Raw genomic sequence first — 13999 nt, forward strand, 5'->3', positions numbered from 1 at the left:
TGGGCAATAATATAACAAGAAAGAGGGAAAATCCAAATTGCTTTGTAGAGATGTACTCATTACTAAATAAATGATACCATGAGTGTGCTTTCCCGGGACAGCATTTTTGGGATGGAAACAACCAAATCCCTGTGAGGCAAGGCAGCTCAGGCCTTTTTATTTTCTAGGAAAATGTTGCTTCTGTGAGCAGAATTGACCCATTCGTTACTATAGATTACCTTCTGAGCCCTTCGTTTCTTTCCACGTATCCTATGACCTTCACAGGAATAGAGTTTTACGAAGTCATGTTGATGCATTTCCATAGTTATGATTCTCTCATTTAAAAATGACTGTATGTTTGGTATGGAAAATACTTATTTTTTAATTTTGTTTTTAAATGCAAATATTGATATCCTAGGTGTCAAAGCTTCCACATTAAAAGTGAGTGTGGCTCTTTTTACTGTTAAAAATTCTTTCCTGTTTTATATTATTATACCAATAAGGCACACAAGCTTATAGGTGAATTTTTCACTGCTGTGACAGTTTAGGAAAGACCACATTTTAAAATGCCAGCTGTGTTTTCTTCAAGAATAGGCAGTATGAATTATTTAACTCTTAGGCAACCCTCCTACCATACCAAGTTTGTATACACTGGAAATACGCTATTTTTTAAAGCTGTTTTAGAATAAGATTTGTCATCCCTTGTATTAAATACATGCTCTTCTCTCAGAAGCTGTGGATTTTTGCCTGTTATTCTTCTGTTTTGTTAAAAAACACACCGTAGACTTTATAGATCTGTGGTATCGAATACCCTCGATTGGATCCTCAGGAAGAAAGTGTTTTAAAGTGTGTAATTAGGGCACTTGAGCATAAAACTACAATTATACACTTGTGTGTTAATTTTGTGTACAGTAAGACTTTAGTTCAACACTGGTTGTAAATGAGAGGAAGCATTTTACTGCCAGTGAATGCCTGCATTTTATGAATACTTAAATAAAATCTCCTCTAATTGGCTGACCTGGAAAGAAAGGTGAAAACATCTGTAGTTCAGTGGGAGAGGAGAATACAAAATGTGTACTAGAGATTTCCTTTTACAGGTACCTCGAAAAGTGATCTCTCTTGTACAGCCGTGTTTGCTGTGCCTTCGGGATCGTTTGTGCTATTCTAGCTGCTGTTTCACAATAAAGGCGAACGGGGTGAAAGCAGTTTAGATAGGCCAAGGAAAGAATCAAGGGACAAACTGGTGTGGACAGTAGTTGGCAAGGAATTTTTGATATGGTTAAAAAAAAAAAAAGGCTTTGGGCTGATATAATTGACTTGCGTTGATTGACTATACATTTGTTAATCAAATTCTGTGTACAAGAGTTAGGCAACACTCCTTGAAGCCTGAAGGAGTTAATTTTATGAAAACTAAAGGATGTACCACTTTGCAAAGTGGATAATAATGTGGCAGAGCTTGTTACCCTAAAGAGATAGCCTGGACTGGAAATATAAATTAATTTAAGAAGTGTATAAATAAATTCATGGATAATAGATTCATAATGGTTATTAAGAGGAAATAAAGGCTGTTCAGGACCTATCCCTGACTTCTGGAAATTGAGGTCATGAGAGGCACTACCATTTAGTTCCCACAGCTATATAGAATATTCACTCCGCAGAACATTGGTCTGACCTACTATTCACTTAAGCTGTGATTTGCTAAATATAGAGCAGTTGAACTTAGAATAAGCAGTGAAATTTTGTAGGCAATTAATAATTGTAAAGAAATCCAAGAGGGATTGTATGTGTATGTCTTTATAATCTTATATCGTGTGTACCCTTCTAAGTTTTATAAAAAATTGGTCGCAAAAAAAGACTTGTTACTGACAAAAAATGAGAACTTTTCAATGTTTCCCAAATCAAAAAAGGCAAATCTGTTTTATCCTATGATTTTTTTTAAATTTCTAAGCTAATGGGGAGGGTTAAATTATCCCAGATGTGTTGGTTTCAGAAAGCCTGTTAAAAACTGGCAATGTTTATGGCCCAGAAGTTAACTGTTAGAAAGGAACCAGGGCCCAGGCCAGAATGTAGTGGACTTCAGAGCAATGTGAGAGCCATGGACCCAGCTTGTGGGTGTGGGTGGTCAGCTAGCCCATTCTGCAGTGTGAGACACTGCCTGACCCTTTTGTATACTTTGCCAACTTCTTTCTCATCCCGGGTCGTCTTTTTCCTGTTAGTCAAGAGAAGCCAGATAGAATTGGAAGGAACTTAGCTTTAGTATACAGTGCATACAGTAAGTGCTCAATATACATTTGTTGACTATTTCTCATTTTTCAAGGATGAAAGGTGAATTTCAGGAAATTGTGGAGTTTTTGTTGTTGTTGTTGTTGTTTGTTTTTTCCTTAGACAAGCCTAAGGACAAGATTTATTTTTCTTCTTAAAATAAGAAAGTGGGGGGAAAAAAGGCACCTAAGTTGTTCAGAAGTCTCATTTGGGAACTTAGCTTAAGGGACTGTGGAATGTCGAGCAGTCGTAAGATCTTGACCTTGTAAACTTTATTTATTACCTTCTAGCACATTATTTTTGACTGGACATGTTGACATAATAAAATTTCCTTGTGCAATTGGCTCAACCACGCATCAGCTTAGCATCTGAATTCGTTGCTGTGGGGAATTTTCAGTCTGTCTCTTATGCATGAAAAATGGTGTTTGATCTTCCTGTGAAATCAGGAGCCAGCAGGATTTGCCACATGTGAATGGAGCTCTTGTGGACTTAAGATTTTTCTTCTGCTTTTTGCTTTCCCATTTTGTAGAATTTACCTGGAGGGGTTCAAATCTATGATGAAAAACAAACACATAAAAATTAAAGAGCTTTCTTCTGTTTAAGATAAATTGTTATAATATACTTTTTGATAACTCTTAGAAAGACAGCAGCAATAAATAATCCTAAATAAATTTCATTTTGTTCTAAATTCATGAAAAACAGAGTTGGTTTAAGGAGTGATTTTGGTATATATTCTTTGAGGATGTTAATTCTTTATACCTATGCCACACACAGATTTTCACATTCAAGAATAACATTATACTACATACGGTTTTGTAGCCTGCTATCTTTAAACCTCACCTCAATAATATATGGACAGAACTTTTTGTTATTAAATATAATGTAAAATGAGAATGATTTTTAATGGCTCTGTAGTATTTTATTGAATCCTCACCTCTGCTTTTTTTTTTTTCTCAAACCAATTTCCTATTGATGGACATTTAAACATTTAGGCTGTTTCCCTATTTTTGAGTGGAGCTGCAATGAACTCCTTGCTACACATATCTTTGCATACTTGTTTCATACTTTTTCTTTTTTTCTTTTTTTTTTTCTTTTTTCTGTTTTGAGACGGAGTCTCGCACTTTCCTCCTGGGCTGGAGTGCAATGGCGCGATCTCGGCTCACTGCAGCCTCTGCCTCCCCGGTTCAAGTAATTCTCCTGCCTTACCCTCCTGAGTAGCTGGGACTACAGGTGTGCGCCACGACGCCCAGCAAATTTTTTTTTTTTTTTTGTATTTTTTGTAGAGACGGGGTTTCACCATGTTGGCCAGGATGGTCTCTATCTCTTGACCTTGTGATCCGGTCCGCCTCGGCCTCCCAAAGTGACAGGTGTGAGCCACCGCACCCGGTCTCGTATTTTTTCTTAATATAAATTCCCAAACGTAGAATTTTGGGTTAAAGGAACGTTGTTTCTATACATATTGTGACTTGCCTTACATATTTTACTTTGTATATTCACCATGATTATTTCAGTTTGCCCTGTTGCTCTGTAATATTTTGGACTATGTAAAATGAAAACATAAAAATTCACTGATAAGCATCTAGGATCAGTCATTAATTATAAAACAGAAAATTTACCTCTAAGTCTAAAGGCAGGAATGATTTAAGCAGAAATGTGTTAAAATGTGTGTTATAGAATGATAAAAATGGAGACGAACAGTTTAGACTTCTGTATTAAGTGTATATATATATTCCACCAATATTTTAAAGCTATTATTTATATCCATTAAAATGCCTAAATCTGAAGCATGCAATTCAGTGAGTTTTGACAATTACATAAGTCTAGGATACCACCATCCTAATTAGAGTGTTTCCATCACTCCTAGAAAATTCCCTCATGTCTCTTTCCAGCCAGGCCCCATATCCCACAATCATTGTTATGATTTCTGTCACAGTAAGTTGATTTTGCCTGATTTTGAATTTCACGCAAACAGACCGTACAGTGTTAAGAATGTGTACATTTAATGTAGTTCTTTTCAAAAAATAGTTCTTGGTAGATGTGCAAATACCAAACTGTACTTCTTCAAACAAAAAGATCCAAAGCTGATATGAAAATCATATAGAATAACAATAAGTCTTTCAAAAGAATAAAATTGGACCCTTTACCTTACACTATATGTAACAATTAACTCATAATCTATCATAGACCTAAGTGTGTAAGAGCTTAAACAAAGCTATAAAACTTTTTTTTTTTTTTTTTTTTTTTTTTTTGAGATGGAGTCTTGCTCTGTCACCCAGACTGGAGTGCAGTGGTGCGATCTCGGCTCACTGCAACCTCCATCCACCTCCTGGGTTCATGCGATTCTCCTGCCTCAGCCTCCCGAGCAGCTGGGATCACAGGCACTCACCACCACACCCGGCTGATTTTTGTATTTTTGTATTTTCACCACATTGGCCAGGCTGGTCTCGAACTCCTGACCTCAAATGATCCACTCGCCTCGGCCTTCCAAAGTGCCGGGATTATAGGCATGAGCCACTGTGCCCGACTATAAAACTCTTAAAAGAAAACGGGAAAAGTTTGGCACTGGATTTGGTAATTATTCCTTGGATATGACACCAAAAGCATAGGCAACAAAAGAAAGGACAGACAAATTGGAGTACGTCAAAGTTTTAAAAACTTTTGAGCATCAAAGGAGACTATCGAGAGAGTGAAAAGGTACAACCCATAGAATAGGAGAAAATATTTGCAAATCATATATCTGATAAGGGATTAATATCTATATAAAACACTCCTATCAACAACAAAACAAATAACCCAATTAAAAAAATGGCAAAGGACTTGAACATTTTTCCAAAGAAGATATATACATGGCCAATAAACACATGAAAAGATACTCAACAGCACTGATCATTAGAGAAATGCACATTTCACAATGAGTATGTTGTCACTTCACACCCAATATTAGTACAGCTGATATTTCATATTAAGAAAAACCCAGAAAATACCAAGTGTTGTCAAGGGTATGGAGAAATTGGAAGCCTTGCGTTCTGTTGGTGGGAATGTGAAATGGTGCAGCCATTGTGAGAAACGGTATGATAGTTCTCAAAAAATTAAACATAGAATTACTATATACTCCAGCAATCCCACTTCTGGGAATGTACCCCAAGACGTAAAAGCAACAGTTCAACCAGATATTTGTAAACCCCTATTCAGAGCAGCATTTTTCACAATACCCAAAAGTTGGGAACAGCCCAGTGTTTATCCGTGAGTGAGTGGATAAACAGTTATGCCGTATACATTCCATGGCCTTGAACGGAATGAAACATGATACACACCACAACGTGGATGAACCTTGAATACATTATGCTAACTCAGACACAAAATAAGCCAGACACAAAGGAACAAATATTGTGTGATTCCGCCTATGTGAGATAGCAAGACTAACCAAATTCATAGAGTCAGAAAGTGTAATGGTGCTTGCCGGGGGATTGGGTGAGGACTGGGGGTTGGGATGGGGACCGGGGTTTGGGATGGGGAACAGAATGTGGGGTTGTTATTTCTGGGGCACAGAGTTTCCATTTGGGATGATGAAATCCTGGAAAAGGATGGTGGTGATGGTTGGCCAGCAGTGTGAATGTACTTATGCATCATTGAACTGTATACTGAAAATGGTTAAAATGGTCAATTTTGTGTATATTTTAGCACAATTAAAAAAGGTCTTTAGACATCGAAGATGAGAAAGGTGATCATTCTATTACATAGCAAAAAAGTAGCATGTTAGAATTCAGTAGTGGAGAGTTTTCACCACACTGAATATGTCTCTGATAAGTTTAGGACAATGCCAAGTATTTCTTTTGTTCATAGATTGTTTTCCTCCAAAAGGAGGAACAAACTGATAATGTAAGTAGATTGAGATATTCAGAGACACCAGGTCTATGATAGAAACTGGGGCGTGTTTTAGTATCATAACTTCAAAGCTCACATCAAGGAGGTTCTAATATCTGTTCCAGTGTCTTTCTGTGCTTTCCTAGAGATAGAACTGGACTGGACTATCGTTTAGCTCAAGGCAGCAGCTCTTAACGTTTCCATTGACTGTGGTGTGTGATTTCTATACGTATTTCAGGAGGTTCAGTCAACAGACATTCACCGAGCTCTTAGTACTGGATAGGCATGCGGAATACAGTGATGAACTAAACTAGCAAGGGTCTGTCCTGTGCAGTGGACTGTCCAGTGGTGTGGTGGTGTTCAGTGGTCAAATGAGTTTGAGAAATCTTGGATGTAAAGGTGGACAAGTTTCCAAACTTTTGAAAGGATTTCACATATCCTTTAATGTAATGATATAGTATGTTTTCTTTTTATAGTATATTTATTTTTTCAACTTTTTTAAATTATAGAACTCATTTCTGTGTGATATTCTATAGAATTAGTGTCCCTTGTGGGACCCATAGGGAAATTAGTGACCCTTAGGGAAATGCTGGCATAAAGTTCTGTCTGTTAGAGGTTCACCAACCTACAGGACACTTCTTTCCCTTGGGAGGAGACCATAATGAAGGCTTCCTCCTAGTTCTGTCCTGAATGCCCTGATGGCTTGTGAGAATAGGGACAGCCGCTCAGACACCAGAATTCAGAAGAGATATGGCCTGGAGCGTCCTAGGTGAAAGGCCTGGGAGTGATTGGAGCACCTGGTCTTGTAGTCAGGGACTTGGCCTTTGAGCTGAGTCTCTTTTCTCGGAAGGACACCTCCTGGGGTATCCCCTCCTGCATTGTGTGGGTGCTTGAGCTTCCCAGGGCCACCTCTTTTTGGGAGGAGGTGGACTGGGGTGGAGGCAAAATCTTTATGGTAAAAGTGGAAAATTGTGAAATAATTTAGACATATAAAAAAGTACAGAAGCAAATATAACAGACACACTTGTGTAATTACACATACAGTATATATAAGTATGTGTGTATATATATATATACACAGACACACACACACATACACACAGTATATACAGGTATAAAAATAACATGTTACCCTATTTGCTTCACATCTTTTTATAAAGGAGCAAAGCATGGCTGAAGCCACGCCCCATAATCCCCAATTCTTTTCAGTGCACGTTTCTATACTTTTGCTACATGTGTTTATAAACAGTATACACTAATATCTTACGTATTAAAATTTTATACAAATGGTATGATACTGCATTAACTTTTTGTTGCTTTCTTTTTAAACTCAACATTGTATTTTTTAGTTTTGAACCATTTTGATATGTGGCGTCTTACTCCTTCCTTTTTACTACTGTATAGATTTAATTGTGTGCCTATAGCGAAGTTAACTTTTCCCATTTACCTCCTGTCCTAGAGTTAGATTTTGTCCTCTTCTGTCAATTGTAGTAGACAGGACTGCATTGAATATCCTTCCTGGAACGTGTGTGTTTCATGGGTGTATACTTAACAAGGCACATGGCCAGGTCATGGGGTCAGTGTACCTTTAAACCTAGTAGGAAACTGCTCTCTAAAACTTTTTTAGGCTGGGCGCAGTAGCTCATGACTCTAATCCCACCACTTTGGAAGGCCAGGGCAGGTGGATCACCTGAGGTCAGGAGTTCGAGACCAGCCTGACCAATATGATGAAACCCGTCTCTACTAAAAATATATAAATTAGCTGGTCGTGGTGGCTCGCTCCTGTAATCCCAGCTACCCGGGAGGCTGAGACAGGAGAATCGCCTGAGCCCAGGAGGCAGAGGTTGCAGTGAGCCAAGACCATACCACTGCACACCAGCCTGGGCAACAAGAGCAAAACTGCGTCTCAAAAAAAAAAAAAAAAAAAAAAAAAAAGGACGCAGTGGCTCACGCCTGTAATCTCAGCACTCTGGGAGGCCGAGGCAGGCGGATCACGAGGTCAAGAGATCGATACCATCCTGGCCTACATGGGGAAACCCCGTCTCTACTAAAAATACAAAAATTAGCCGGGCGTGGTGGCATGCACCTGTAATCCCAGCTACTCAGGAGGCTGAGGCAGGAGAATCGCTTGAACCCGGGAGGTGGAGGTTGCAGTGAGCTGAGATCGTGCCACTGCACTCCAGCCTGGCGACAGAGCGAGACTCCACCTCAAACAAAACAAAAACAAACTTCTTTAGCAGGAAAAAGGGGGAGAGGGTAACCTTTGATCATTTCAGTAATTTTGGAGGATGAGCAAAAAGTTCAGGGTATGGTGAAATGAAAAATGTTTAACATTTTTCCTGCATGTTTAACATGACCCTGCATGTTTAACATGATACAGAAATGTGAAAGGTAGTAATTGTGTTCTTTATTGGGATAATTTTCTAAATTTCTAAAATAAATATGTAAGTGAATCATTTTTAGCTATAAATTTTTTGTTGTTGTGTGTGTTCATGTCTTAAAGGTCTTCTTTATTTAGAAATGAGTGAAGCAAATTCTTTTGCTTCTGCTGCTGCTTCTTCCTCTTCTTTTTCTTCCTCTTCTTCTTCTTCTTCTTCTTATTTATTATTATTTGAGACAGAGTCTTGCCCTGTTGCCCAGGCTGGAGTGCACTGGAGCGATCTCGGCTCACTGTAACCTCCACCTCCCAGGTTCAAGCGATTTTCCTGCCTCAGCCGCCCTAGTAGCTGGGATTACAGGTGTGTGCCACCACACCTGGCTAATTTTTGTATTTTTAGTATATACGGGGTTTTGTCATGTTGCCCAGGCTGGTTTGGAACTCCTGACCTCAGGTGATCTGCCTACCTTGGCCTCCCAAAGTGCTGGGATTATAAGCTTTAGCCACTGCACCTGGCCAGATTCTTATTTTTAAATAACAAATGGAAACGTTCTGATCTGAGGCATTTTTTTTTGAGATTTCCATTTAGTTCAGTTTTGCAGGTTTAAAAAAATATATATATAGTTAGAACTGTGTTCGAGGCAAAGCATGTGCTGGACAGTCAGGCATCCGTGGGCCAGCGGTTTTTGGCCAAGGACACTGTGCTGTTGTTAGTGTACCGTTCAGTGGCTGTAGATGAAGCTGAACACGTGTGTCAGATTTGGGAAGTTCAAGAGATTTCCGTATTATAATGTGTTCCTTGATTCGTTAAAATTTTTCATATAATAATAGCTTGCTTTAGTAATCATTGAACAGTACTTATCATTCAACAGATGTTTGTTGACGCTCAGATCCTTTTCCAGGAGCTTATATTCTAGTGATGAGGACAGATAGTAAACACGTGAACACGTAGTTAAGGGTTTCACTATATAACTAAATCAGTCTCCCCTGTGATAAGATCAGGTTGGTCAAGGCATGAGAATGACCATGGTTAGGGTTAGGCTGGGGAAGGAGGGCCGCCTGAGCTACGAGTGCTTTATGTCCCCAGCTCCCAGCAACTGCTGGCTAGCGTTCAGTAACTGTTGGTTGCATGTCACTTGCATGCAGCCGTCTGGTTATCTTAGTTATCCTGCATATGGTTAAGAATGAAACGACTTAAAAACTCTCAGCAATCAGAATAGGGTTTGCAAAGCTTGGGACAGTTGAAGCTCAGGTGCCTTCCTCATGGATTGGTCCTTTGGGCCCTCATTGTGTGGGCAGCGTGTGTGGGTGTCTTGGTCCACAGCATATTAGAAGCCTAACAGGGTTCAGGTGGGGATTGAGCTTGAGCGGTGAGCAGTGCCGGAATGCCCTGATGGCCTGTGAGGACAGGGACAGCTGCCCAGACACCAGAACTCAAGAGGAGCTGTGGTCTGCAGCATCCAGCAGAAGGCTCTGGGGCCTTCCATGTCTTGTGGGGCAGCCTGTTGATTTGTGTTTCATAATACTATTTAGTTTCAGAAGTCTGAACAGCATATAGTAGATCTTTCAAAGCCTTGCATCTCAATGCATTGACAAAAAACAATAATGATCATTAAAGATTTAGATTTTAAGCAGGGTGCGGTGACTCACATCTGTAATCCCAGCACTTTGGGAGGCCGAGGCGGGTGGATCACCTGAGGTCAGGAGTTCGAGACCAGCCTGACCAGCATGGAGAAACCCTGTCTCTACTAAAAATACAAAATTAGCCGGGTGTGGTGGTGCATGACTGTAATCCCAGCTACTTGGGAGGCTGAGGCAGGAGAATCGTTTGAACCCAGGAGGTGGAGGTTGTGGTGAGCCGAGATCGCGCCACTGCACTCCAGCTTGGGCAACAAGAGCAAAATTCTGTCTCAAACAAACAAACGAACAAAAAAGAGACTTTAGCTTCAGTCAGCTGGGGTATTCTATTGAGAAATTGGTTTTTAAAGGTAACATTTAGGAAATAATATTTTACAGAGAGCACTACAACTTCTAGTTTAATAAGTCATAATGGCACCTGTATAGACTTCCAGGTGGGACTGGGCAGGGTATCCGTATGACTTAGAAAGGCAGTCCTGTCTGACAGTTGGAGATGTAAGGCAGAGTCATGTGACTGACCATATTCACACAACTCACATGCAAAGGGAATTGGACTTAGAGTCCATGTATTTCGAACCCAAAGATTCTTTGGGTAAACTAGAGTTGAGCAATCTATCCCATCACGGCTCCCATTGAAGGACAGCTGACTGGGTCCAGTTGGTTGGCACTGGGCCCCAGGTCTCAGGGAGAGCCCCTCTGTGCTGTTACAGGTTTCCTCAGCCCAGGCTCACAGAAGGTGGGGTGCCAGCGAAGTTGGTCCTAAATGGATGAATAAGCCATGTGTCTAAAAGGATAGCAAATTGGTTTTAATTGTGGAGGAGCATATTTGAGGGCACCCAGGTCTCGGTTTGCTCAGTTGTGTAGGCGGTTGCTCCACTGAAGATTTCTGCTGCGCCCACCTATCCTCCTTGCCCCATACCCTGCACCCAAGCTTCCTGGAGCTGGACTAGGTAGTAAAAAATTCTAGTCAGCTTGTGGCTGCTCTGGTGTTAGTAGGTTCCTGCAATCTGTCCTGTTGTTGTGTTGCTTAGAAAACAGCGCCCCCCTCCCCAAACAACACTTCCATATTGTGTGTGAGGGCTTCTGTAACCAGAAAGTCAACATATTAAAGTGCAATTCATAGGGGAGTTGCTGGCTGTGTTGACTGAGCTTTACAGTCATTTTAACACTGGCAGAAGTGTTATCCTAACTGCTTTAAATCAAACTGCAAAGATGCTTGTGTGAAATATAGTATTAGATATCAAATCAAACATATGGGTGTTGAACGGAAGGATGTGTGTTGTAGTGGTATATGGTATTCTAGCATGTGGAGTTGTATTTTATGGAAATTCGTTGGCTTGGCTTATGGCAGGGACATACATTCATTATGAGATATCAAGCTGTAAAATAAATAAAAGCAAAAAATTCAACTGTGCTGTTAAATGGCTTGCAATGCAGACTTTTCTGCTCCAACAACTTAGGCTCTGTGTGATGAGAGGCGCTGCGAGCCGTTATGGTCCCATTTAATCTCATCCTCTTTGGTAGATCTTGAAAATAATCTGGATTGGATTGAAAGAAATATAGGAACTTTAACTTTTTCATTTTTTCCCCTTTTACCCCATTGTATGTGTTAGGAATTACTGTGCTGATTTTTCTTAGAGGCTAAATGTTTTACTCTTTTCATCTTTTACCATTTCATCTTTTTCCTCATTCAGTATTTCTATAGTGGATTTGGGTTTTAAGTGTGTATCTGGTACTCATTAATTTCTTAAGTGTGTGTGCTTATGGGGCTCAAGTTCTTGAAGTTCTCCAATGGACCATATTGTGGTATGAAACAAAATGACTTTGCCATTCTTGTTTCTAGAGTGCTTTTTACTGTCCTGATATCTTGTTTTTCTTTTCCTTTCCTGCTCTCTCTTGAAATTACAGAAAAAGGCAATAGGTTTCTCATTAAGAAAATATTCAAAAATACTATCCATGGTATATTTATTGCATGAGGAAGGATTTTCCTCTAAACAATGCTTTCAGGCATTTTTAGGCTGATGTAAATTAGAAATGGAGAAGATTGAGGCCGTTTTTGTCTATACCTCTGGTATTTACACTGTAGTACACCTTGCTTTACATTGTTACCTGTTTTATCAACTAAGAAAATGCCATCGTTAGCAAAAATAGTAAATAAAATTGATAATTTAACTGGTATATATGTGCTGTAAATGCAGTTGGTATATTCTGACTTTTTCATTCTGAACTTAGAAACAAACACACACAAGAAAGCACCCAAACCACAAGCCTCCCCTATAAAGTATTAGTGAGTTAACTTGGACTGTTTGAGTTCATTTTAATTTTCACTGTTGTGTGGGAATGGATTTCATATCATGCTTCTCTTTCTTAGTAGAGGCTATTTTTCAGTCTCAGTATTTAGCACTTCCTCCCCTCTCCAGCTTTATGATATAATCAGTAGTTTCTATCTGATAGAATATGATGGTTTTTAAAGGCAAAGTCAGATTGCCTTTTGACTTCATTTATAGTATGTGAATAGAAAGCAGCGTGTCGATTTGTCTAAGGAAGAGAGGATTAAAAATATTGAGTTTAGTTGCTTAGCAGAGAACCCCCTTCATGTTGCTGAATTGAAACCATATTTGATTTCATTTAATTGCACATTTTGACTTTCTCATTTGCTTTGCTTGACTTTTTGACAGATGCCACCTCAGTATGGACAGCAAGGTGTGAGTGGTTACTGCCAACAGGGCCAACAGCCATATTACAGCCAGCAGCCGCAGCCCCCTCACCTCCCGCCCCAGGCGCAGTATCTGCCGTCCCAGTCCCAGCAGAGGTACCAGCCGCAGCAGGTGAGCACAGCGCACTGCCCCGCAGGCCCTGTTTTCTCCACCAAGGCAGACCCGGCTCTGAATCGTCTTCCTGTCCTTTATTAAAAATTATGTTCTTGGTGGAAAAAAAATTAGTTTTGAGAAAATGCATAACTGTAACCTAATCTAACTCCATCTCTCCCTCCGTCTTTTCCCCTTTTGAGATTGGAGGGTGAGAAGAATGACTGGTTAAATAGCTGCTTGCATTACTGCTTAGTGGCAGCAGAAAGTGTCAGTCATTGCTTGTTCCCTGTCATTTGTGTTCTGAACCTTTCAGGAAAGCACTCTGCCACTTGTTAAGGCTTATTCAGGAGAAGGATTTTATCAATCATTGAATCCTTCTAGTTGGCACGTGCATGGTATTTTTATCTTGACCTTTGTTTTGTTTTGTTTTAATGGTAAGTGCTACTGTGTGAAAACATTGTTGCCTTTGTGTCATTCTCTTTAAACTAGCTTATAAGTAGATATTCACTTCAGTTGCAATATATTAAAATACTAATTGGAATTATGTACTTTAAATGTATCAAGCAGTTTATAGTTTAAATTAGTCTCATTAAATACTCCTTTAGGTTACTGGGTTATGTATTTTAGCTTACAGAATTTGTAGAAAAATAGTATGTATGTTATTTGATAAAATGATTTAGTTTCCTTATGTTTTAGAGACTGTCACTCATGAGTGACATGAAAAGGAGTAGTGAGTGAGGGACTCTTACTCTGAATCCAGATAAAATGTTCATAGCACATCCAATCATAAACATCAAAATATAATTTTCCATTTTAATACTTTCTTGCTTCTTTTTTGTGTGGTGGAGGTGGCAAAGAGAAGATGAACACATGTAGAATCGACTTTTTCCTCTTTAAAGGACTTCTTTTGTGGCTTGAATAGATCGTGGATGTTAAGCAAAATAAATAAATTTATGGAGCTTAATTTTAATCAATTTGGCTGGTTTCTTACATATTTTCTTGGGTTTGTTGGAGTCCATTTCCATATGACTTACTAGAGAATTCTAAAGAGAGTTTATGACTTTAAGCA

General features: G+C 39.4%; 1 protein-coding gene across 8 annotated transcripts in view; it reads left to right on the forward strand.

The window, feature by feature from the left end:
- ARID1B (AT-rich interaction domain 1B) overlaps positions 1–13999 on the forward strand; it is a 433023-nt gene that overhangs the window by 111259 nt on the left and 307765 nt on the right. For all 8 annotated transcript variants that reach the window (XM_054493038.2, XM_054493042.2, XM_063666760.1 and 5 more), the window contains exon 3: positions 12799–12948. In XM_054493038.2, coding sequence (XP_054349013.2) covers positions 12799–12948 — 150 coding nt within the window. The remainder of the gene's footprint in view (positions 1–12798; positions 12949–13999) is intronic.

The sequence above is a fragment of the Pongo pygmaeus genome, chromosome 5 (genome assembly GCF_028885625.2).
Source record: "Pongo pygmaeus isolate AG05252 chromosome 5, NHGRI_mPonPyg2-v2.0_pri, whole genome shotgun sequence".
NCBI classification, from domain to species: domain Eukaryota; kingdom Metazoa; phylum Chordata; class Mammalia; order Primates; family Hominidae; genus Pongo; species Pongo pygmaeus.